The sequence below is a fragment of the Ceratotherium simum genome, chromosome 34, assembly GCF_057802395.1.
Source record: "Ceratotherium simum simum isolate JZ-2026a chromosome 34, ASM5780239v1, whole genome shotgun sequence".
Taxonomy (NCBI): domain Eukaryota; kingdom Metazoa; phylum Chordata; class Mammalia; order Perissodactyla; family Rhinocerotidae; genus Ceratotherium; species Ceratotherium simum.
In genome coordinates this window covers 5262555-5289274 of record NC_141933.1, presented here as the reverse complement: position 1 = coordinate 5289274, position 26720 = coordinate 5262555, and the positions used below count along the sequence as shown (strand labels likewise).

The 26720-nt window shown below is 47.0% G+C and overlaps 2 protein-coding genes across 3 annotated transcripts in view; both read right to left on the bottom strand.

Annotated features, from left to right (window-relative positions):
- TESMIN (testis expressed metallothionein like protein) overlaps nt 1-13766 on the bottom strand; it is a 38894-nt gene extending 25128 nt beyond the window's left edge. The window contains exons 1-5 of one of the 2 annotated variants that reach the window (XM_004441090.3): nt 13231-13766; nt 10299-10457; nt 8056-8176; nt 6106-6182; nt 2419-2510 (exon numbers count right to left, since the gene is read on the bottom strand). In XM_004441090.3, coding sequence (XP_004441147.1) covers nt 2419-2510; nt 6106-6182; nt 8056-8176; nt 10299-10457; nt 13231-13707 — 926 coding nt within the window. In that variant the 5' untranslated portion in view covers nt 13708-13766. The remainder of the gene's footprint in view (nt 1-2418; nt 2511-6105; nt 6183-8055; nt 8177-10298; nt 10458-13230) is intronic. The other variant, XM_087423214.1, reaches the window with a different exon arrangement.
- Nucleotides 13767-17448: 3682 nt separating this feature from the next.
- Nucleotides 17449-26720, bottom strand: part of CPT1A (carnitine palmitoyltransferase 1A) — a 61435-nt gene continuing 52163 nt past the window's right edge. Inside the window, exons 15-19 of the mRNA XM_087422516.1 lie at nt 23402-23536; nt 21877-22029; nt 20790-20903; nt 20460-20552; nt 17449-19715 (exon numbers count right to left, since the gene is read on the bottom strand). Of these exons, the coding sequence (XP_087278642.1) occupies nt 19620-19715; nt 20460-20552; nt 20790-20903; nt 21877-22029; nt 23402-23536 (591 nt within the window). The 3' untranslated portion in view covers nt 17449-19619. The remainder of the gene's footprint in view (nt 19716-20459; nt 20553-20789; nt 20904-21876; nt 22030-23401; nt 23537-26720) is intronic.

Genomic DNA, 26720 nt, shown 5'->3' with positions numbered 1-26720 from the left:
GAAGTTGATTGTAATGGAAACTAAACTGGGAAAAAACTTCCATGACTCTAATAATATTTAACTACCCTCTATGCCAATCTGAAAATTAAAGAGTTAGAAGAGATCTGGACAACTCTGCCTCAGAAAAGCACTGTAAATAAACTGTTCCACAATGAGATATGACCTCACCTTTAAGAAAAAAATTTCCAGAGAAGCAGACTCTTGAATATTCTTTCTTATAATGTTCATTATGTTACCAAAAATAATAGCACCAATGATGTATCAGAATTCACATTAATACCTGATGGGTAATCAGATTACTAAAGCTATCCAGAGTCACAGGACATGAATTTTTATTAAAAGGATGTTTATTAATATGATAAGCTAGTTAATAAGTTAGCCAGTTCCCCATTTGACTCTAGAGAATGATGACTGTTGGCTGTAAGGCCCAAGCTGACCTGCCTCTATGTCCTCCACTAGTTAGGTTAGAAACGTGTGAACCATATTGTGCTGACAGAGTTTCCTTTCTGATGTCTTCAGACCTAGTTTGACCTTGTTAACTTGCGGAAGTCAAAAAGAGGCTATGAAGTATCTAAGAGGTGAAAAGATATAGCAAATTAGTCATGGTTGGGAACTCATACAGAATGAAACAACCAGCTAACAGATTTCTGACAGCTCCCTTACCACAATAATAAATTGGGAGAGATTCCAGTATACCAGCAGTACTGTGGATGTTGACATAACAATCATCAGGGCTGACTCAAGGGAGCAACAGCAAATCAAGTAATTATTTGCAGCAAAAAAATACAAACACAAAGCACATATTGTTCCTGGCACATCATTTACAATAGAAAAACATTTTATAACCCACATAATTACTTCAAAATAAAGAAAAATGTGTGACTGATTGAGAAAACGTAGTAGAGACTGGAGAGGAGGAGGAGGAGGAGGAGGAGGAGAAGGAGGAGGAGGAGGAGGGGAAAAAGAAGAAACAGACCTCAGTGAAACTCCATCATTAAGGCTCCTCTGTGAAAACGTACATCAGCTGCACCACAGAGAAACCTCAAATGGCACCATAACTGTGAGACCCAACCCTTTAAATAAAGTAGTAGAAGCACCAAGTTCCTTCCCTTGAATGTTCTAGACACGCTAAAGCACACAGTGATGCAACACTGTTGGCCAGATGCCCCCAGATCACAAGAGAGATAAAGTGAATATCTTCAGGATCGCACCATCTCAGGTCATGCTGTGTAACCAAGATGTAATGCTACCAGCAGAATCTAGAAGTGGCTTACGTCGTTTGTGTTTTGTCCAGACATGTTAAGGGCCATGATGATAAGATCACTTACAATAATAGCAACTGCATCCTCACCAATCCATCACACCAAGAGAGGGAAGCAAGGAGAATGGCTCTGTACCACCTTACTCTGTTAAATCAACTGAAAGTCATCAAGTGACGTGGCACAGTATTACAACCAGCCAGAAGACCAGCTGCTAAAACTGAAGCAGTGACTCATGTGAGCAACCAACACCCCTCAGTGACCATGCAGAGGGGAAAGCGTTGATTGAATCCCAGTATGCCTCCAGAACTCTACCAAGTGGCTCACTTAGCCTTTCACACTGCCCCCAAACAACTCTGCTCACACTTAGCAAAGCCACAGTGAAGATGTGCTGGACGGCAGAACACTGCAAGAGCCTAGAAAGCACTAAGGCCACAGTCTACATTTTGTAAATTGCTTGAGCGGATTTCTTCCAGGACCCATGAATGACTGCATTAGGTTGTGTGCCCAAAACTCTCGGAGGCAGGAATAGATTCATCTCCATAACCAACCAAAGGGCTCAACAAACGGAAAGGGCCGCCAGTCCACTGTTAACACGTGAATGTTAACTCCACAAAGAGTTTCAACCAGCTTTGTTAGTTTAATTAGTTACAATTATACACATGACTTTAAAATGGCAAGACCAGGTCCCGGTCCACCTGGAGGGGTGTGCCTTGGCACCTGCCATAGAGCGTGAGCAGACTCAGCAGGGAAGGCAGCAGGCAGAGGCAGCCTGTTAAGGCACACTAACACCAACACCGATGTTAAGTGACTGCCATGTCATTACTTACATTGGTGACAGCAAAAAAGAAATAGAACAGCTCAGTTTAAACCACTGTGAAACCAAGACAGAGCTATGAATGGCTCGAGCCTCTGAAACACTGACACAGCACAGCAGACAGAACAGAAGCAAATGGAGGTTACAGATCAGCCTTTAAGGAACAACAAACCAGACATGCACATCAACATTGTGTCGCTGGTTAACGTAAAATATAATTTTTTAGAAGTCATGAAGGTTGCAGGTCAAGCTAATTTTATAACTTAGAAGAAAAATACAAATGGACCCAAGAGCCTTTTAAACTCTTAAAGTAAGCGACAATTAATTGCTTTTAATCCTTACCCAGCCAAAGTTATTTTGGGTGGTCCTGGAAGAGTTGATCCGGGGGGCAAAGTAGACCCGTTGACTACAGATGGTAAGGCTCCGTTATCAAGCTGTATAAAGTCAAAGGCAAGCATATTCTGAATTAGTATGTTTTAAAATTTCCGTCCAGTCAGCCCTTAGGTACAGATAAAAATGATTCTATTTCTTCTAGAGGTTTATGTCACAATCCCTTTACAACAATGTCTGGGCCTTACTACCAGATGATTCCACTAACACCTGAGCAGGGTCTAGGCGAGGCTTTTCAGCAGGAGTTGGAGGAGCCTGGCCACAGGATGCCCTGGGCTGAGAAAGGCCTGACTGTGTAGACAAAGAGGGAAACTGGTGATGGATGCAAGGCCAGGCCATCAACACATTGGCCAGCAATACACACAGCTGTCAGGTGTCTGGCCAGGGATGTTGTAATGGACATCTTTGTCATTTTTATGAACTATAAGTTGTGAAATAAATTCAATTACAAATTTCTGTAAACTAAAAATGTTCTTTAATAATTATTATATAAGACATCTTATAAGACATCTTGACATCTGAAGCCTCATTGGCAACCATTACTTTTTCATCTATTCACAAAAATATTTTGTAGTCAGTTTTAACAAACTCAGAAGCAATGTCATAATCTCCACATTATCCATGTCCTCTGCTTTCTCATTTATTTTCCTTTATATTGCTCATTAGCAGGGCTCACAGAGGACATTCACAGGGAAAGGAAAGGGCAGCAAAATCACCACAGATCTAATTTTCCTCTTATCAGAAACTGGAAGAAATTAAAAGTACTGGATTAACTTTGGTTTTGAGATTATTTGTATATATCACAAACATCCTATCCTTGCCCCTTCCTCCCCTGAAAACTTGAAATTTAAAAATAAGCTTTGTTTAAGAGATATAGTCTTGGAAAAACATCATTTTATTCATCCTCCTCATTTTCTCTCTTCTGCCTCTTGTTAAATTCTCTGTAATCACTGCCTGTTGGGGCCTGAAGACACTGAGAACCACCCTGGGTCCAACTCCTTCACTACAAACCCCCCGGTGTCCCATGAGGGAGTGTCAGCCCCAGGATCCCTCTCTCGGGTCTGACCGAGAGCTGGGGGCTTGCTTCCCTCTCACCCAGTTTATGGGAGGGAAGCGGTCACGAGTTCCTGCAACCATGCTTCCTTTACAGCAGACACCTACAGAGTTCTGCATTCTTTTGGAGAAAGGGCTTCGCAGTTCTCAGAGTTGAGGCACTTCTTTGCATAAACCAGGTACAATTTCTTTTCTTCCCCTTTGCTTATCTAGCCCCAAAGTAAAGCAGAGAAAATGATGTCTCTTAAGTACTACGTAGGTAGCAAATCTAGGGCAACTTGATGCTGGAATCCATGACTTTCTTCAGCAAGTTTGGCCACCTAGGAGTGAAGAAAGTGAACTCTAAGGTGGTGCTTCTCAATCACCTGGGGATCTTGCTAAAATGCAGATTCCGCCTCAGTGAGTCTGGGGTGGGGCCTGAGATCCTGCATTTCTAACAAGCTCCCAGGTGATGCCTGTGCTCCTGGTCCACACACCACACTTTGAGTAGCGAGGCTCTAAAGAATATACAGAATTGGGAGTTGGCAAGGAAGCAGGGGCTTCTACAGATGCAGCAAATACATTACGAAAACAATTGCCCCAAGGTCCCACTGGATAAGAAGTCAGGGGGAGCCAAAACCGGGACAAGAATAAACACAGCCAAGGAAGGAAGGGGAGGAGGTGGAAAGAATGGGGGTGTGGTCCAAAGGGGCATTTCCAGCACATGATCTTAGAGGTGGGGAGCAAGTCCAGGGTGTGCCTGTCTGAGTGGGGCTGAAACAGTGAAGAAAGGAAAGCCAGTGGCGTGGAGGAGGCCTGGAGGTAGGAGGCTCATACGCAGTATCAACAGAGACTCCACATCAGGCGCTCCTAGGACCACTGCTGGGACTTGTTTATCTTCTGCACTGATTAATGCTCTCTCCCCTCCTGGCTAATGTATCATTTGAGAAACATTTATTTACTCCCTCAACAGATATTTATTTACACCCACTGCCTCAGAGATGGCCTCTAGTCTCACGGCTTAATACGCCGGTGACTCCAGCCCTCCAGTCCAGACCTTCCTCACTCGGAACTCCAGACTTGTGTCCCTGACTCCTACACGACATCATCACTTAGATAGCTAAGAGACATCTCAGATTTAATATTCCTCATGGAACTCCTAGTCTCCCTCACAAAACTTGCACTATCTCCTTCCTCTTGATGGACACTCCATCTTTCCATTTGTTCAGGCTGACAGTCTCAGGGGCATCCTCGACTCCTCTCTTTCTCTCACATTCAGCCCATCAGCACGCCCTGTTGGCTCAACCTTCCAAGTATCCTGACAAGCTATTTCTCGCCTCCACCATGTGGTCTGAGCCCCCATCATCTCTCACGGAGATCATTACAATACCAGGCTTAACTGCTGTCACCTTGCCCCCTCCTCCGCGCCAACCCCCTTTCAAGCAGAGTGAAAACCACGGTCCTTCCATCGCTTTTGACTTCCTCCCTGCCACCTTCCTCTTGCTCACTCCACCCTAGCCCCACTGGCCTCCTCGCTGTCTCCACAGCAGGAGTGACCGTGTGCTGTGCTGTTCCCCCTGCCTGGAATGTTCTTCCATGTGATATTCACATGGCTCACTCCCTCTTCTGAGACTTTGCTCAAGTGTCACCTTCTCAATGGAGCCAACCATGACCACGCTGTTTAAACTTGCAATCTGCCTTCCTCCCCACAGAACCCCCATCTCCCAGTGCCCATCCTCTGCTCTCCTAGCATACATTCTAATTTACTTATTTATTCGCTTTGCTTATTGTCTGTCTCCCACACTAAAATGTAAGCTGCAGGAGGGCAGAGGTGTGTGTTTTGTTTTGGGGGTTCACTCAACGTTAGCTCACTGATGTAACCCACATGCTCAGACCAGCACCCACCCCATTGAACGGGGAGTGAATGCCCTATACGTGCCAGGCTTTGTCCCCAGATCTCAGTTCACAGAGACAAACGAGACTCACAATATCTCTGCTCCTATGGATCTGGCACTCCTGTGGGTGGATGCAGACAAACCAACCCCAAAAACATAAGACAGTGAAAGTACCATGTAGAGAATGAAACAGGTGCTGTGACAGTGACCGGCTGTCTACACTGGGGAATCAGGAAAGGCTCTCTGTGGAGGTGACATTTTAGGTCAAGACTTAGTGAAAAGAGGATATTTGTCTCATAATTACATTTAATATATGCATATTATGGTATAATCATAAAAGAATTTTCAACTTTTAAAAAGCATTTCCGTAACATCAAGGAAGATGAGGGATGTTCTAGACCACGTGGGTGGTATGTGCTGATGGTAGGCCCACAAAGGACAAGTTCAGCAAATGGGGCAGAACGATGGTCTGGAGGCTGTAGGAAAGGGCAAGTTTCACAGAGTTGGCAAGGAACTGTGCTGTAGGCTTACTCCACTCCTCCCATGGTGTCTGACACAGTGGTGAAAGTGTTGAATACTTGGCAAATGTTTCACTGTTGATTTTAAAATGGAGGATAAATTATATTTCCTGAATAATTCCAACTTTGACAATCTAAATTTCAAGAAACAATAATGCACAATTGTATCTTTTTTTATTAAAACAATGACTCACTTGTTGTGTAATGAGATTTAATTTTGCTGGTACTGGCAAAAATCTTCCTACTAAAGTAGTCATTGGTTTAGGGACATCTGTAAGGAAGACAATTAAAATTAATTGATAGCATATAGTAATTCCTCTTCCATTTGCACATGGAAGAAAGTACAAAAATGATAACGTATCATGGATTTATCATGTGCAAAGTCATTTAAACTTATCTGGATCCTATTTATGTTTTTTGTTCTATAAAACCTTTCAGGTCAGTTTATTTATTTTTTTTTACTTATTACACCCTTTTTCTTTGTCATAAAGCTACTTAACTTGAGCTTCCAGGGATAGTCTACTATGCTAAAATGTTACTAGTGCCCAAACTGTGCCACGGTGCCCTGGAGTGCCACAGCAGACTCACCAGGGAGCCATTGGATATTTTACATTTTCAAAACAGCACAGCGACATCTGTTGGACACCACGTAAACTACTTTCTATGTATGTGTATTCTTTTTTCAAATGGTTACTAAGTTGTTAGGATGTAAATACTTATTAGGCTATTTTGACCAAACTTCTTAACCACCGGCACTGATAAGGATTCTTTGGCCTAAGGATGCAGAGAAAAACACTCCTGGGACACTAAGGGCCCTGTGAACTTCCATGTTCGTGAGTCCAAATGCAAGGAGAAACGTGTCTTTGTCTCCTGAATCACCCACCAGCTGAACACATTTCCTGCTCCAGGCTTATGCATCCTTTGAGTGATGTTACCTTGAGACTTAGGTGACAGAATACGTTTATTTTACAGTGATATTTAATATGTACATGGTGTAACAAAAGAGACTGTGGGGGAGGGTTATGATTATATGACAAGGAAATAGATTTGGAATACATTATATTAACCCTCTCCTTCTGTGGATCTAAAGGCATTAGGATTTGTCACGTGCCAGAGGGAAGGGAAATAGGAAAGAACCCCTCCCCGCCTGGGTAGAGGATCAGACACAGCTCTGTCCTACAGGGAATGGAGCCAGAAAATCAGCAGCTCATATGTAGCAAAGGGCTCTGGAGGTCAAAACCCCAACCCTGCTTCTGCATCATAGAAAAGTAAATGTCTTGAAGGCATTTAATCTGTCCCTGGTTAAAGAGACTATCAGGATGGAACAGAGTCACACTCTTTGTTTTTGCCCTGGACTCCAAAGGTCCACTGAAATGACATCTGGATTTAACATTGATTTAAATTATTGGCAAGGTCAGTGAGTCGTCTGATAATGAAATATTCTGATTAACTTAAGATTTAAAGTAACGCGATTATGTATATAGTTCACATAAAGATGTCCAGTTTTCAAGAATAAGTGTCTAACTTTTGTAAACACAACCCTAAAACTATGTCATTTAATTTTTCTTTAACTATTCACAAGGCATTTCAGGATAAGCAAGTACTTGTAGGTCATTTATTATTATTGTGCCAGTTTAAAGAAGTTTCTGAGTAAATGAATGTCAGATAAATCAGCATTTGATCAAGTTATTTCAGAACTCATGGTGATTAAAGCAGAGTGATAGTTTTCATTGACTACATGAAAATGTTTACATTAAAATGTATATAGTTTATACCACACCTGAATAGCCCACCCTCCACCCAATCTGGGAAAGGCTGATGTTTCAACTCAGGCACCCCTGGGCACACCCACTTGTGGTATGAATTGTCACCTGTTAGGATCACATGCTCTCTGCAGCTGGCGGAAGTAGAGGACAGCTATCCAAGAATTTGAGATAGTCAATACAATGTACATGAATTAGTCTATAAAGATACATTTTTTTCTATTCTTAGCTCACTAACATGGGCTATAAAGTTTGCCAAATTGCCTATTTCATACCCTAAATGCTTATTTCACTTTTACTCTATACACAAAGCCAAACATATTTGCTTATCAACTTACATATGATATATGACATAATTTTTTTTATTAATTTACTTTGTACCTGACTGTAGACAATTATTTTGGTCTTGATACTGAGGAACCAAATGAAGTGTTTTTAGTTCTCTCGTGCCAGAATTGTCTATACACAGCATTTGTGTACCCCCTTTCAACTGACATAGCACCTAAAATGAAAAATAATGATCAGGTTTCATTTTTAAAAGATATCCAGTAATATGAACCTAAATAAACTTAAATCTGATAAAATAGCTTTAATCCAGAATTTAAGTCTTAATGAGAAATGGTGAACTATAGATCTATTCTCGACTTCTTACTCTAGAATAATATGCTCTCTGGAGGTACCACGGGGCAAAAATCCCCTGGTAACTGTTTGGGAGCTGTGTTCAGTGCACTAGTAGAAGTTCCTGCTCATGCCTTTCTCTACAGGTGTCTGGCCATGGAGGTTCAGGGTAACGATCAGGTGACTCTGCACCAGAGCTTTCTCACTCGTCCTCATACTCCACCATCTACATGAATGTCGAGAGTATGCTGATCTACCCAACCCCAGCCTAGTTCAGACCTGGTTAACTCCAAGAAAGACTTCATCTCCCAACTCCATCTCTGTAGCAGGTCACATACTTAGAATAATCTTTAATTTTATGACAGTTGTTCTTTCCTGCCATGCACACGTTATTATTTAACACGTGGGATTTTTTTTATGTTCATTAATTTTATTTTCCACAAGTACAGCTTAGAAAGGTTAATTCAAGAACTGGAAAATTCTAAGAAGCCATGTCAATCTTCCTGGGCCTGACTAGCACTCGCAGATCATCTAGTTGGATTCCGAGCAGAAATCAGTCCTCAGTGAGCCAGGTGAGTCCGTCAGTCAATCATTCGGTCAAGCAAAGCAGACATGGAACCCTCACTGTGTGCAGCCCCGTCCAAGGCCTGAACAGAAAGGCAAGAGAAGCAGTGGTTTCTGCCCGCACACAGCTTCTAATTCCGATTGTAAAACCACAGGTACCCGGAGAAGCTGTGGTTTCTGCCTTTAGGTTGCCTTTGGGTTTCCTAGACATGAAAATCCAAATAAGCATAAAGGATCAATGTTACCAAAATAACAGACATAGAGCCTATGTTAATAAGGTGCTGATCACTAGCTCAAAGCTTCAGATCATCCTGACACCGGATAAGGGGCCAGCATCCACGTTTGGTTGGTATTTTATTTGTATTTGGAGGATAAAGTTATATACACATACACACATGCACAAAATTGAGAGAAAGGCTCAGAGAGGACTCTCCAGGCCTCTGTCTATTGAACAATCCTGGACTCTGCCCTGCCCCTCCTGGAAATGTGCTAACATTACTCAGTAGTCGGGTATAATTGGAAGAGATCTCACCCTACTCACCGGTCCGGGTGTCCTGGAAAAGCTCTGCTTTCAGACCCCGTGGGCCTGAGTAGAACCGCAGACAGAGAGGCTGGGACTGTTGTATGCCATAGCTGAGCCAGAGTTCGTGAGGAGCTCATGCTCAAGCATTTCCTAGGGAAAGTGTAGGCCTCAGAGCTAAGGCCTCCTTTCTCAGAGCCAACAGCTGCTGTGGGAAGGGCAATCACGGGATCTTTGGACTCCTTGCTAAGGGAATGCTCGGGGCCAGATTCCCTGGCTCCCTTGCTTCCCAGTCCACACCACTGAGACCTGGAGTCTTAGATGTCCCACTTATAAGCACACTACCTAACATCTCTGTTTTCTTATCCATACAGTGGAAATAAAAATAATGCCTACCCTACAGAGCTGATGGGAGGATTAAATGAAATTACAAACTTGCAAAAATATCGCATAGACCACAGATGTTACTGATTACCTATCCTATCGAGTGTTAGCTGGTATGATTAGGAATTTGGAGGCAGGAAGGAATGGAAGCAGCCTCTGCCATGCAGCCACAGAACCGCACTCCACCCTCCACATGCCAACCACACAGTTCAGCGGCTGCCCCATCTCTGGGCTGACCTGAGTCTGCGGTGACTGATGTGACTTGTGGTTACTCTCCTGAAAGGATACAGCAATGTCCTAATCTTTGTTGGATTTGCCAAGATTAAGTAGAAAGGAGAGTCTTAGAGGTGAAAGGAACTTTAGAAAGGCTCTAATTATGTCCCTCTTTTGATAGATGAGACAACCAAAAATGTTGATTCAGCAAGTAAACAGAATGAAAAAACAATGCCTGAAATCACTAACACTGTTGACTTAGTAATGATAAGGGCCAGACATTTACTATCATGTTAGTGAGACACATTTCCTTTGGCATGATTACCATTGGGTTAGAGTCCCTCTTTTGAGAGCAGCCAGAGGCATCCTCTGCTTCTTGTGATGATGGGAACTTGCAACAGGATTCCTGGGCAAGAGGGTTCTGAAAAGTTGCTTCCTCCGGATTGTTACTTGTAATAGTACTGCCTGCTTCCTTTATTTCAACCTGAAAAAGCAATTGTTATTTTAGAAATCCCACCACGGACATTGGGTTTTGCAGTTGCATAACATAGAAAATTCTCTGCAGAAGTCACATTTTTAAAGTAAAGAGAACCCTTACCCTTAGTGCCTCTCCTCCTCACTATTATTGTCCCTACAGAGCAACAAGGCGTCTGACCAGCCTCACTGGGAACGGAGGCCCTGAGGACCAAAAGCACCTGCCCACAAGGAGTGGAGACGTGATTTTGACGTGGCGCTCACGCTGTTTCAACAACAGTATAAGTAACTGAGAAGATTCCGGGGTGGGTCAGGTGCCCCTTGAACTGCTGGAGCCTGCAGCCTAGTGGGACCTTCCTTAAAACCACCTCAGACGCTGACTCTTCAGCACCATTCTTAGAGCATGCTCATCAGGTTGTATGAAATGTTCTAGTCCATTGTTTTGCTTTTCCCTCAAGAAGCCTGAAATCCTTGATGTTTTAGTAATATTTATAATGTAACTTGCACCGTATTTATAGTAATATTTATAATAGTAGAGCTTTCCTGACTGAATAGGACAATAATTAATAGTGAGGGTAGGGACTAACTGCCAACTTTGTTTTTAAGCTATCCTCTGCAACACCTGTCAATTCAGTGACACACCAGCAAAATTACCAAAAATAGGGAGAAATACCAATGATATTACTGAAATCAATGGAAGTAAAGAAGAAAAATAAAAAGTCTCAATGGTTAAAAAAAATTACCATCAAAATTGAGAGTTTTAAAATTGGAATGCTTCTTTTTAAAATTTGATAAGAATCTAAGGAGGATTGGGAAACAGCAGTCAACCCACACTGTGCATCGTCCCTCCCCCTCCTTAACCTCTGCCTGTGCAGCTGCCTATTAGAGTGTACAGGTGCGTCTCTGGGAAGGACAGGAGGCAGGCCATCAAGTCCTTGACAAGGATTCTAAGACGACATCCTAAAGACCTCATATAAGAACAGCACAGATAATTATCTTTCAAAGTGTGGGTGTTGACTCAAATTTGGAAATCGTCTAACTTAATAAAATCTGGAACCCAAACAAATAATAATTATCACGTACTGGTAGATTACTTAGCTCGGCAGACTAGCATCTAGGTATAAATCTTTAAAGAGACAGAGGAAAGTTCAGCTATATTTCAAATTATAGCTCTATTTAGATATTTCAAATTTTATAGAAATATAAAAAGTTTTAAATTTTCTTCTGCTTTCTGCTTGGGGAACTTGCCATGCACATGTCATCAAAGTTTATATTAGACTTATCTCCCTGTAATTAATAAATGTTTACACAGTAAATACACCATTTCCTCAGCCCCATGCAACTAATCTCCAAACTACTTATACTACAGTAAAATCCCATTTTTACAGAATGGATATAAAAAAGGTCAATATGGGGAAATGAATTTCTAAAAGAAGGAAATTAGCAATTCACCTTGAATATTTACTGAAACATAATTCCATTCTGTTTAAATGATAAATATGTCCATGCTGTATCTTTTTCATTTTATTAATGAATTAGGAAATAGTCAACAGAAATTCAAAAAAACAAAGTATCATCCAAATAGTCTCTCCTTTATTTCATCAAACCAGCATTCTGTTAAATTGGATTACACTAAGAGAATTTTACCACTTTAACACGATCTGGTTCCCTTTCTGTTCTGGTGAACGCTGAGTCCACTTTGGGCAGGAAGGGAGCCGTGCTAGGACCAACAGGCAGAAGGTGCCGGGACACAGGTTGGGCCTCGTGGCAAAATGGAGAAGGTTCTGAGGAAGACCTCTGCACTGGGTGAAGGCTGGTGGAACTAGAGGCGCTCTACGGTTCCTCTCAGTCAATCTGAGAGGATGGCAGAGGCCCCCGCCTCTCCTCCACCCTTGCCTTTACACTAAGGAGCAGTCATTACACTAAAAGAAAACCAGAAATCCAAACTCCTGCTGCTTACGGCTTGTGATATACAAAGTCAGGCTCTGGCCATCTCAATGCGAACTCAAAAGGTTTCACAAAGGCTTAATTTATAACTTACTAAAATGATTTAATAGCTGAGTAATCTAGTTTTCCAAACTAGACCCTTTTGAGGGGCCAGCACACATTTCCTTAAGATCCTTTGTTTCCTTTAAAAACTGATTTGTTTAGTTTTCAGCCAGAACAAAGCAGAAAATGACCAGTGGTTATCCAAGCAAAGGAGGGTAGTTAGCTGAGAACTAGCAGGAATTTACTGTGATTTATAGTAGACATGCTTGAAGAACAACCATTTATTAGCAGAGGGAAGCTCTAACATCTTGATTTCAAGGCTCACCAAATACAAGGATTAGCTGTGTGTCCTTGCTGCAAATTACAAGCCTTATAAATCTAAAGGGGAAAAAAGTAAACTGCAAGCACATGGAAACCACCACATTGCATTCGTTTTCACAGACACTAGTTCCTCTAAGGTAAATAGGGCTTCCTTCCTAAAGCCTGTGACAGCGATAGGGCCTGGGTTAACCCACTTTCGAGTTTCCATCTTTGGCCGTCCGCAGGGTCAGGCCAGGTTTGACCCAGGGACCGAGGACATAATGCACCTTCAGACGGAACGGCTCGGCTGGGCGATGGACGCATCTCGGGTTACAGAGGGAGGCGCCCTGCTCGGAATGAGTGACACCGACCCGGGATGCTACTGACCCAGGACACACGCCCGGGGAGGGAAATCTAGGTACCAGCCGGCAGCCTCACATCTCTGCTAGGAAGGGGGGAGGGGGTTCTGTGCCCACTTCCCAGCTGGATCTTACTGGAATCACGCGGACCCCGGGGTGGGCGGCCCCCTCCCGGGCCCAGGCGCCCAGGGGCAGGACGGCGGGGCTCCGGTGCGGGGCCAGCAGCGAGGACACGAAGTGGACGCTGTAGGCGTGCGGCGGCGGGGCGGCGGGGAGGGCGGCGTCTTCCAGGGGGCTGAGCTCGGGGAGGCCCGGGTACTCCCCCAGGACTTGCTCGTCTTCCTTTGCACCCGCCAGGAGCTCCGCCCTGCCCTTGCCCTCGCAGTCGGCGCCCAGCGCGGGGCTGAAGGCGTGCAGGAGCGGCTCCTTGGGCTCGGCGGAGCCCAGGTACGCGTCTTGGAAGATGCGGAGCTCGTCTTCCTCGCGCTTCGCCACCTCCGGGCCCTTCAGGGCCAGGGTTTCCGAAACGAACGGGCTCTCGGCGCTGAAAAGGTCGGTCACCATCTCATCCGCGGGACTGGGCATTCCGCCCAGCAGCGGGGCCTCGTCCATGTCCGCCGCGGGACCTCGGGCCGCGCATCGCCGGGACCCGGAGAGCCGCGCACCTGCAACGACGCGGCCAGGTGAGGCGGCGCGGCCCCCGCCCCGGCCACCGGCCGACCCGGGCCCCGCTGACCCCGGAGGGCCGACCAGGGGGTCCCGCCGCCCCGACCCGCCGACCGGGGTCCCGCTGACCCCGGAGGGCCGACCAGGGGGTCCCGCCGCCCCGACCCGCCGACCGGGGTCCCGCTGACCCCGGAGGGCCGACCAGGGGGTCCCGCCGCCCCGACACGCCGACCGGGGTCCCGCTGACCCCGGAGGGCCGACCAGGGGGTCCCGCCGCCCCGACACGCCGACGGGGGACCCGCTGACCCCGGAGGGCCGACCAGGGGGTCCCGCCGCCCCGACACGCCGACCGGGGTCCCGCTGACCCCGGAGGGCCGACCAGGGGGTCCCGCCGCCCGACCCGCCGACCGGGGCCCCGCTGACCCGGAGGGCCGACCAGAGTCCCGCCGCCCCGACCGCCGACCGGGCCGTCCCGCCGGCCGACCCCGGAGGGCCGACCAGGGGGTCCCGCCGCCCCGACACGCCGACCGGGGTCCCGCTGACCCCGGAGGGCTGACCAGGGGACCCACCGTCCCCTCTCCCACCCCCCGCCGGCAGACCCGAGGCCAGGCCCCGGGCCGCTGGGACCCCCGACGACGGCCGGGCTCGCAGGCGCCGGAGGAGCGCCCGCCGGGCCTCCTCAGAGACGCACCTGGGGCCGCTGCCCGAGTGCCGAGGATGCGGGGCGGGGCGGCCCCTCTAGCGCCGCCGGCCGTCGGCGGTTGGGGAAGGGGCGGGGCCGGGGCGTGGGGGCGGAGTCAGGACGGGTGGGCGGGGCCACCAAGTGAGGCGGGGCGCTGGGTGGTGGGCGGGGACTGGGGCGCGGTGGAGGCGGAGCGCGCGGAGGGGCGGGGCCTGGGCGGGGCGGGGCCTGGGCGGGGCGGGGCCGGGACGTGGGATGGGTCGGGGGCGAGGGAGTGGGGTGAGCAAGTTTGAGAGGAGGCCGTGCCGGTGACGGGGGGAGCTCAGGGAGCAGGAGGGGTCGGGGCGGGGGCCAGGGGACGGCCATTGCGGGGAGGCGGCCAGGGGAGGACACTCCTGGGATCAGCAGCTCCAGGCTCAAGTTGGGAAACTGACGCCCCCAGGCTAGTCTGAGGCCGCGCTAGGTGGGATTCCCTAGCTTGACTTCTGACCTCAGTCTTTAAACTACATTTTTTCTGCTCTCGAGCTCCTCGGGAGAGGGCCCGGCCAGGGAGCACCGCTGGAGGGTCAGGGGCTTGCGCATGCAAATTCCCAACCTAGCATGCACTTCAGATCCTTGGTGCTGGAGCTGGGGATGCTTAACCGAAAATGGGGCGTCCTCAGTCGAATATAAACAACCCAACACTGACGACTGACGTCTGGGGGTGGGGAGTTGGTCAAGACCTGGAAGTAACAGATACAACTAACACAAATGTAACACAAACTTTGGTGGGGAGTGAGCTAAATCCGCCTTTCATAGAAGCAGAAGTCAACCCTGCTTCATCAAGAAAAGAGGTGAAAGTTTCTTTAGCGTATGGCTGTGACCCGCAAGTCCAACCAGGCAGAGCTGAAAGGTATTCTGGGGATGGGGGTGGGGTTCTGGGGTACCCAGACTCACAGGTACGATTTCCATGTGCAAGTATTATTTTGATAAAATAAAAATGTAAAACATCAGCTTTCTCATCTCATTTTTTAAAAATTAAATACTTTTCTAACAAACAGTAGTAACCAAGACACAGCATCACTTATGTGCTACTACTATTTAGCTGTACACTTGAGCATTCAAGAAATCCCAAGAAAATTGTGCACGGTTGAGAATTCCTAAATTTAAGGCACAGCCTTAAGTGTACTAGGACTTTCTTATCTAAAAACTTATTCTGGGACATTAAAAAGTTGACCTTAAAAGAACAAAATGTAACCATGTTCTCACTGTTGGGATTTTCCTGCCATGCGAACAACTTAAAATATAATCCCAGCAACCACTTCATTACAAACATGCTGGAAATGAAGTCCACTTAGAGAATTCACTTCCCGTGGGCCTGTGACTCCATAGAAGGACTCCATAGGGCAGGACTCCATAGAAGGCTCTGGCGTCTTCTTCACATGAAAATTAGGATAGCTTTTTTCTTTAATTATGTAATACATAAACCCTCCTACACTTTAGCACTGTGCCATCCCCAATCACGCTGCCTTTCAGAAGGGAGCACTATCAGAGGGGAGCACTGTCCAGTCCAGGGGATCTGCGTGTGTGTGTGTGTGTGTGTGTGTGTATAGATGGCTTTACTCTAATTTTATGGCTGGAATAGTCACATCGTGTTAAACTCAGTTGAGTTCAGGAGCAGGAATAAGAGTGCAACTTGGACTCCCCAGACTGTGGGATCTAGAAGGCAGCTAATATAAATTAGAGAGCCCAAGAAAAAAATAGTCAATAGCTTGAATAAAGCCTGAGCAAGCACCTATCCCACGAGGCCATACGACTCGCTTGTTCTCACATCAGACATTTTTCCCAGGCAGCTCCCATGCGTCAGCCATCGTGTCTGGCCTGCCTGGCCACCGTGTGAGTCACCAAGCTGGTCAGAATCAAAGGCCTGGAACCTCTGTAATACTTGCTACTCCTGAACGCTCTTCCAACCCTGCCCGATCAGCCAGAGCCGGCTGTCTTGTCATTCAGATCTCAGCTGAAACCCTCAAACCTGTCTCTAAATCAGCCTTCTTCCTGTGCCAACTACTCTTCCCCCTGCTCCACCACCCCCAACACACACACCCACACACACACACCCACACACACGCACGCATGATCTTCTTATCCACCTTGGAACACTTAAGATCCTTCGACTGGTTCTCTACCTCCTCCCCTGGAATCTGATCTCCATGATAGCCAGGACCTGGTGGAGTCCCTGCTGTATTCCCAGTGCCTAGACAGCTTGGTGCACAGTAGGCACTAAGAATTGTTGAGAAAACTGACTTCATGCATTCATTTAACAGATATTTGAGCACCTAATATGTTCTGTTCTAGGGCACCAGGACAAGGGAGAGGATGAATAAATGAATGTAGTGTGAAAATCTGCAGCCCTACTTAGCAGCCTCCCCTCTGTCAGGTCAATGAATCTAGTGATGTCCACTCTGCCCAACCCCAGGCCATTTCTGCACATCTTGGTCTCACCTCTGTCCTGTGGGAATTAATAGAAGAAACCCTAACTAAATTGGAGTCAGGAAGGCCTGTAGGAGGAGCTCTCATGCCCTATGGCACATTGTCAATTACACCAACCAGGAAAAGATGGACAGGAAATAAAACTACTTTACTACTGAAGATTTCTCCCCACCCAGCAACAGCCCAGCCAATGAGAAAGCCGCAGCTCAGCCAATGAGAAACACCGCAGCTCAGCCAGTGAGAAGCTGTTGCTGCCCTGGACTGTTACTTTCCCCCAGTGGACTTGCCTTTAGAACAACAACTTGCTTATTCCCCTCTTTCTCTGTAAAAACAGCTCCCCTCCTTTGTTTGCTGGATTTGCCTATGGTTTGCCTTAGCATGCACGTCCCGAATTGCAATTGTTTTGGCTATTCCCAAATAAACTCATTTTGAGATAAAATGACAGGCAAATTTATTTTTAAGTTCTCACCCTTCACGTGCCTGAGCCTGACTTATAACCTCCTTATTAGTATAACAAAAGAGACAGAAGCAAATACTGTGGTAGACAGGGATTAATGTTTTTATTAATAATAACATTCATACTGCATTTCTACGATTTACATCAAAAAGAGCATATTGTATTTACATGCAATGGACAGTCCAAGCTAACAAATTCAAACCACAGCTCCGTTAAGACTATGGCTTGTTCCAAATTAAATTAAATACATAATACTCTTACCTCCTCCTTTTGACATGTACAATAAAAACCCACTCTTCCTTCTTTTAAGGAGTATAAAATTGCATTGACAACTGCACTGATTTGCAACAATTACATTTGAAAACATTGAAAACCTGAGAGACAAGCCCAAATATGTTTGAGTGCCAACACGTCTACACTCGAATTCACATGTGAACGCTAGGTAATACAGACTGGTCAGTAGTCCACAGTGCATGATTTAGGTGGCTCTGACAGTAATTGATGCTGGCGTTGATAGGGAAGCAACGCCTGGCCAAGGCAGAGCGGGCTATTCCTCCCACACCTCCTTGACTATATTACTACAGATGAACAGGGGGTTTTGTTACCATGGTTGTTGGTTTTCCTCTTTGCTTTTTTGTCTGTTTTCATTTCTTCTTGCTTTAAGAGGAAAAAAAAATCTTTGGCCCATTGAGGTGGGATTTTTACATTACAACATATACAAAAATAAAATATGCATGTGCTCTGCAGCAAACACCTGTCTTCTGCTCCAATAATTCAGCCTCATCATTGTAATATCATTGGAGTGCAGAACTCTTATAGAGGCAAGCCCAACAAAGTGGTCAGAAAAATAAATACACAATTTTTAAAAGGAGACAGCTAAGCTTGTCATTACAGCCCCGAGGCGATGGGTATTTCATTCCATGATCCTTTATTTGTACATTAAATACTGAAGATGATTCAGTGCATAATTGCATTTTGGTCAACCACACTCTTTCCATAAAGGCACTCCCATCTAAAGGGTAGGCTGTGTGAAACCTAGCACCCATTGTTTGTGACACAGTCAGTCACTGAGACGGCCCAGCATATCGTTTCCATCTACCTCCAGCTCCTTTGGAAACAAGAGTGGGTCTTCTCTCTCACTGGGTGGGATGAGAAAGCATTCCTACTGGCGTATTGGAGCTGCACTCTCCTGACCATTTTGAGGTCACTCTTCTCTCAAGTTTTATTCCTCTCTCAGTGGCCAACATCCTGCTCTCTTGGCCGTCAGTTTGGGTAAACGGTAATCCTGAGGCACACGTTATATTTTACTCTTCAGTGAATGCTCCAGACACATAATATCTGACCATCATATCCCTTGTTCTCCATTTCTGACACATGCCCATTCTCTCCTTTGTAGCTTAATAAAGAAAGGAAGGCAGTCTGATGGCGGAATCCAGCATAGCTGCCTTTCTAAGGAAGCTGGTCTTTCTAGGGGTAGGGAAACCACAGGAAAATGCTTTTTTAGGATGATTCACTCAGTACAATGACAAGGGAGTAAGACACCCACAATTCCACCTAAAGACTTTACAAAATAAATCTTTCATATGGTCTCCCTTACATTTAGGGCCTTCTGTTTTTAAGGCACTGGGTTTTGAAGACTTGTAAAGTCAGTGAAACTAAAGACGTGACACACTACTTGCTTTAAACATGGACAGACAGACACAGACTAGCAAACTACACAATGAGAGAGTTACCCACAGAGACGAAAATGTTTCCAAAAGCACAGCGTTTTCGTGAGTACGTTACATGAGCATCCACTATAACTGTTAACATCTCCCACTTGAACACCACTCTTCTCTCTGAACAAATGTTTATGCTGCTCTGGTTAAATTAAATGCCCATAAGTACCAGCTATTTGGTGGCCACCGAGGAGGCACGCCATTTCCATCTCCAATGTGTGTGAAGTCACAACCCCACTAATTCCTTAATTAGCTCAACCATATTTTAATCCCTTTATAAACACAAGTTGATGCAAAGACTTTCTGGGGACTTGAGCACATGTTCCCAGAGTCAGGACCTGCCTGGAAATAGTAGGGTTATACTTCACGTGGTGGAGCCAGCTATTCTAGAAAAACAAAAACACCAAATCCTTGATGGAAGGACAACTTTCGAGTTTTGTACAGCAATTTTTCAACCTGACCTACAATCAGGATTAAGAGCTATTTTTCATTTGGTTTTTATCAGAAGAGCTCATTTTCCTTCACGGCAGCCCTAATGGAATTCCTTTCTGGAATTGGAGCTGAACCCGAACAGGGCCATGATGTCACTCATTGCTTGTTTCAGGTGCTTCCCGAAGCGATGAGAATCCTTCCATTAAAAAAAAAAGAACAAAAAACACATCACAACATGGAAATTCCCACATTTCAAGCGTTTTCACCTATAATCTCACTCAAAGAACTAACATTCCTTTTTACCAATTCTCTAAGCTTTGACTTAATGGGCTGATCATTAAGTTAGACATTCTGGAGAAATGCTGAAAGTTAACAGAGATAACAGTGTATGTGTTTTTGATCTAAGGCTTCCCCTGTGTCAATGCATTCCATGAAACACAATAAGTAAATGAATTCCAAGCTTCTCTGTTAATGGTGAACTTGGTATTGCTTGTCAGGCGATGTACAATGGGAAAAGGAGAGAATATAAACAAGGATTAAGTGTGCCATGCTAGGACGGATGTCGCGTGGTGTTCCATTCACAGAGAACACTGCAGTCCCCTTGCTGCGTCACGTATGCGTATTTCTTAGTGTGGGCACACCAACCTTAGTCCACCCTCCAACGTTATAAAGTCTGCAAATCACACAAGCACTCCAACACTGTTTTAAAAGCACTGCTATGAGCAAAGATAAACGTTTTCAACCAAGTAAGATAATCTCTTTCAAACTAGGTTAAGAGAATGTTAAAACTCATTGATTTGAAAATGTCGAAACCAAGGAAAAGTACTTGCTGCAAATTATTGCTTGGAAATATTCTGTCAGATTGAGGATGTGTTCCCCTTAAGAAGAAAACAGTAAAAACACTCCATCTTTAGAAACAGGAACTTTGTTTGGTACTTACTGTCTCAGGGCTGGAGAACTTGGAAGATATGTGGAAATTGATGAGGTTCTCGCCCACGAGAATGTACGACACACCGTAACCATCGTCGGCAACCTACAGAGCAAAGCAGGTTTAAATTTAAGCTTGGGGAACGAGGTGATGTGAAAAGGGGGCCTTCTAACATTTTAAATACAAGACTGCCCTTCACGTCTGTAGGAATTCCTTCACAGTGGCGTGCCGCCATGGCAGTGAGGGGCGCTCAGAATGGGGGCAGGCCTGAAGCGGAGGGGAATGGACAAGTCCTGTCCCTAGGACTTGTAACTCTGTGCACACCGACGCTCGGGCACTTACCGGTCCAAAGCCCCCTCCGCTGGACACGCACTCCGGATACTTCTCCAAATCGAACAGCTCTGCCTGCTGCTGAGGGGTCTGGCTGGTTGACAATCTCCAAGGCTCAGATAAGACCTGATGAGTAAAACAAGGAAACGTTCCAATGACACTTCTCCCAATCCCACCCTCTTCTGTCCCTGAGGAGCCCCGGTGGGAGACAAGAAAAGGCTTGTTCGGAATTCGGACTGTTTCAGACACCAGTGGTCTGTGTCCCCCAAGCTCTCGCTGGCTCGGGGCAGTACGTCTGCAGAGAGGGGTGGAGCAGGTGGGGGCGCCTGGACTGGAGGGGCCAGCACCAGCTGACGGCTTCTCCGGAGAACAGGTGGCAGATACATTAAGTAAGATTCGGACTGGGGGCCGTGGTGTGCCGGAGCAGGCTGGTGCCAGCTCCCGGGAACCGACTGCTAATTTTTGGGAGTTTTTCAAGCTGCTTGTTAAATACAGCCGTTACTAAAAATTAAATTTCAATAAAATTAAAATTAAACAAACTCTATTAAAAATGAAGGTGATAGGACCCGGCCCCCTGGCGTAGCGGTTCAGTGCACGTACTCCGCTGCTGGCGGCCCGGGTTCGGATCCCAGGCGCACACTGATGCACCGCTTGTCAAGCCATGCTGTGGTGGCGTCCCATATAAAGTGGAGGAAGACGGGCATAGATGTTAGCCCAGGGCCGGGCTTCCTCAGCAAAACAAGAGGAGGATTGGCATGGATGTTAGCTCAGGGATGATCTTCCTCACACACACACACAAAAAATTAAAATTGAAGGTGATAAATACTCAGAGCTCATCACTTCCCAATTATCTTAGTACATTTTACTATCATCTATGGTCTGGAGGTTATTTACGTCTAGTAAGTCAAGAGGGTAAATTGGAAGCAAAGCATTCCAGGGGGATAAAGAACCACAGCTCAAATTTTCCATCGTGATGACAGCTGAGCCCAAAGACCCACTGGTTACACCAGTTACACCAGTACAGCAAGGCTGTACTGATTTATTAAGTTTTGGTTTAGCTAATAAACTGGGTGAGCTGCCATAGGAGGACGGGACTTACTTCCTTAAGGAAAGGGGAGTCGACAGCGAGATACTTGGATACCACATAAAGGCAGAAGAGATGGCGGTCTATCCCAGAGCCGGTCATCGCGAGGCGGTACAGATGCTGATGCTTCTCGGATGCGAGCTTGAATAATCTGAGCTTCTGTTTAACCTGAGTAACAAAGGATGGAAGTTTCAAGTTGTGTAGTATGGATCTCAGCTCCAAGATGAGGGTAACGGGCCCTTCTCTCCAGTGGTCCCACAGGGCACTAAAAAAGCAGGGAACTGGGGGCGTCCGGGAGAGATGCGCTGGGCAGTTGCCAAGGTGACCTGACAAGAAGCCCCATGAACCAACTGCCCCTTCCCCAGATTCATGCTTCGAATGGGGTTCCTTGGAAGCTGCGGGGGGACTGGTTGTTGGAGAAGCAATTTTGGGGTCCTGTGTGCAGCCCAGCTGGTGTCATCTCACCTTTTACACAAATGAGATCACTCAGCGGGTAATGAAGCCCAAACCTCTGATTCTCATAGTCTGGAAATGAAGTTCTCTCCCTCTCATTGTTACTGCGGATCGTAAATAATCCTCTCAAGTGGTCTGGCTAGCAACAGCAACTCCACTAAAACAGCGCTTCTGGGCCTTTCAACCTGACCTGAAAAGGCTGCTTCAGGTTCTCCTGGGCTCTGTGGAGTCCATCACAGAATGAGGGCAGCACAGCACCCTTTAAATGGAGGCCCGTCCAGGCTTTGACACCCCCATTCAAGACCTGGTCTTTAAGGCTGTTTTTGAAGGCAGCTAATGATAAATCAGAGCAATCTGTCATGATACCTCCTGATTTCTTCCTAGAGAATTGAAAGCCCTTCCAGAACAAAGTTTTCCCCGGAGCAGAGCAGAGAGTCCTGGTCCGTGTCTCCTCGGTCATCAGCAGTGAGCATCTGCATTCTGGGTCAGGCAGACCTGGGCACAGTCTGGCCCCAGCCACTCACCAGCTGTGTAGCCCAGCAGTTTGCTGAATCCATCTCAGTCTCTGTCTCTTTACCTCCGAAAACGAATTGATAATACTTCACGGGCTCCCGCTGGGATTTTCAAAGGTAGCGTATGGAACACCGGGAGCCCCGAGTCTGCTGGGGGGCCTTCAGTGCAGGCGGCGGGCTTCAGTAACCCAAGCAGAAGGCTCCTGTGTGATGGTCACCGGTGTGTCACCTAGCCACCAACTACCTGTACTGTTCTGCAGCACCTACCTCCAAGGCCTCTCTTCACTGGTTGTGTCCTGTACTATTCTACTTTAAAGACTCTTAGGAAGTATAATCTGATTTGTAGACATTACAGAATAATGCAGAATGGACACTAACATGAACCTCTTTGTGTACGTCCCAACTGTTACCTTCCACTACGTTCTATTCCCTCGAAAGGGGTGGAGGAGAGGAGGAGCTGGAGCTGGAGTCCCTGGAGAAGAGGGGACGCCCAAGGTTTAATCAGAGAAGCTTGCACACAAGCTCAAGAGCCGTTTTAGGTAAAGCACTGTTTTCCCAGCCTGGCGGCACATTACCGTTTGCGTGGGGTCCACCATGGCGAGCACAAAGTTGCACGACTCAATGGAACAGGAACGCACCGTCTCTGTCCTCCCCTCTCGGAAGAGCCGGGTCATGGAGGCCTCGTAGGTGAGGCAAAATTTGCCCATGTCCTGGGAAAGGGAAAGTATTAATACAAAGCAGGGCACGGGGAGGACCTCTAAAGCCTAAGAAGGGATCAGTAAAGGTCAGCAAGGAAAAGCAGACTTCATCGTCAGCTTTAGTTTTTAGTCATCGTCAGTTTTTACACGGGGTTATGCAGCAGGCAGATGGAGACGTCATTAGCTTTGGAAAGGGCTGGGGGGTCAGTTTCTGGGTAACCCAGGTTTCTGTTTTCAGATGCTACTGATGCCATGACAGTTTCCTGAGTTTCACACACCTACCCGAGCGCGAACATGGTTATGGAAGGAATATGGTACATGACAAGGAGATCTGCATGCAAGAGCCTGAAATTATTCAAAGACGTAAGGTGTTAACGGGAGATACTCCGTCACATGTGGATGATGATGGGAATGATCCAGTACCGAGACTGGTGCTTCAAGAGAGGGGACGGGTCAGGAGGCATGGCCTTCACCGGGCGGGTGGCCAAAGCATGAAGCACAGACAGCCCCCACTGGACGGAGGGAAGATAAAGCAGGAGGGAACAGCTGTGGGGCTGGTGGAGGCTGCGGGGGAGCAGACGGGAGGTGTCTTCACAAGATTCTCATTTTCTCAGTGAAACCAGAAGAAAGGCGGCCTGTGAGAGTAAGGATGGCGGAAGGCGCTGGACGTGGGAGACAGGGGGTGTGAAATGGGCAGTTAGGGGCCCACCGGAGTCAGCGCTCGTTAATGAAGTGAGACGAGCCAGCAGTCTGGGGATTTTCTCCAGCCGTGCCCACCTCTCGGGTACAGGATCGAAGCAGGCGGAGAGCTGCACTGAACCGGGGGTGGTTCTGCTGCGTCTGGGGCCACGGGGCCCACGTCAGGGGTGATGGCCACAGGCCGTGGAATCCACGCCCAGGAAGGAGAAATGGGAGGCAAGATGGGCAGAGGGCAAAGAATGGGGGAGGTTCTGAACGGGCCCAGGGACACAGGCGTCGGGGACCAGAAGGGGTCTGGAATGACAGGAGAGCTGAGACCCCGGAGCATGGTGATGTGGTGACAGCACAGCAAGGGCTCCAGGTGGAGGCTGCAGGTGGCGCAGGACAGAGACAGCGTCTGAGGGGGTGTGTTGGGGGCACTCATCTGCTAACTACCGGGTGCCCACGACCACCCGGCCAGCTCCGAGACGACCAGGTTCCCAGTATGGACAGGAAAGTGATAAGCGGCAGTTTGCGGACCCAAATTACTCCTGACCAGACAACATCCCACTGGTCATCAGGGTCCTGGTGACCCCAGGTTGAGAGAGGACACTCTGCAACAGGCCGATACTGTTAAGTAAACCCAGGAGGGGGCACCAACAGCAAGGCTGAATTTCCTGGGGTGCAGTCCAGGCCTGTGAATGGCCTCGAGGGGCTCTTTCCCTCCCCACGGGCTGGGGCTGATGTCACATTCGCCATCCCCACGTGTCCTGCAGGTACAGCGATGAAGCAAGCAGGCAGGGGTGAGGGGGCCAGGCCCAGAGGTCTAGGGGAGCACACCGCGATGTCGGCCACCCCGCCTCTGCTGTTCCACGCTGAAGGCTTCCACAGTGCCCCCAACACCCAACACAAAGAACCACAACTCACAACACTGGTCCTTTGATACGTGAGTCATTACATTTCCTTGGATGGGGCCCAGGAGGGCTCTCCCTCCTCATTCGATTGCATGGAGAGCAGGGGGCCCAGGGTATTTACCAAACGTGCCTCTCAGAGAACTCCCTACAGGCTCCCGGAGGACAGATGTTTCAAAGGGGCTCATTATGAAGCAGTGGGGAGGGCGAGGGAAGGAGGAGACAAGGAACAAGGATCAATTTGGCATTTTAGTCATTTCACAAAAGTTAACTTGGGCTATATGATGCCATGATTTGTCTGAAGTCAACTTTCCAACGTCACACTTTAATTGTAGGAGCAGTCAGCACAACCATGCATTATACCCCAATTTTTAAAATAACCATCTAAAAAAACCTCTTGGCAAATGCACTGAGTATTAGTGTGCTCAGACCCCTCAGAGAGCCAAGCTGGGTTACACCCGCAGCCCCACTTAACCTGCCACGACCAGAGCGGCCGCTCACCTCTGCCAAAACATCGCCAGTTTCTAAGGAGCAGGATCAAAAGACAAAGTCTATAAAGACATGAACACACAAGGCGTGAGAACACGGACCCCTTACACAGGGACTGCTGCCCTGTGGCTAACTGCTCGGGTCGATGGCACTCGGTGGACTGTTCACCTCTAATTTCCAAATGAAAAATAAATCTGGCCCCAAACCAGGAAGCAGATAGCTATAGGCTAGAATTATGGCCACTGCCCAGTGTCTTCATCAAATCATTCAGTCTGTATTTACTGACACCTCTTCCTCTGTGGCTGGCACGTTCCTGGCACTGGGGATACAGTGACAAACAAGACAGATCACGTCCTTCCCCTCAAGGAGCAAACATTCTAGCGGGAGAGACGGGGGACGAACAAATATGTGTGCGCTGAATAGAAAGAACTCAGGGTGTGGGAAGAGAGCGATGGCGTGGGGCTATTTTAAATAGGAGATGGTGGCACCTAAGCCACCTACCTAAGCACCTACACCTCAATCTGGGAGACAGCAACTATGAGCGGAGAGCAAGTGCAAAGGGCCTGAGGTAGGAATGGGCCTGGCATAGTCAGGAGCAACGAAAAGGCCAGTGTGGTGAAAATGGAGCAAATGAGGCCCAAAGTGGTATTTGAGAAGGTTGGAAGGATAGACAGGGACCAGATAAATGGTTACTAACCCTGTGGATGTGTAAACTTGGATGGGAAATATATTTTTTTCAATTTCCACTAACTGCAAACTGAAATACAGCGTTTAGAAGCACAGGCAACAAACCACAGTAATTTATACGCAGTGCCTGTGATGATGAATAGAAAAATCATAGCTATTTTTACATCAAATTACGGTTGTTACAGATATTCCAAAATATCATCTACGCTTATCACTATTTCAGAATTACAGCAGTAATTAGACCTGCAACTCAAAATTTAGTGCATAAAAAATTATCTGCTGTATCATAAATTTATGCTCAATATTTTGACACCTGCATTTTAATTAGCTGGCTACCTTTGTAACCCTGTGTATTCCATTTTATGCTTTATAAATATTATTCTGAGAAGGGGTCCCCAGAGCTTTCCCAAACTGCCCAAGGGGTCCAGGGC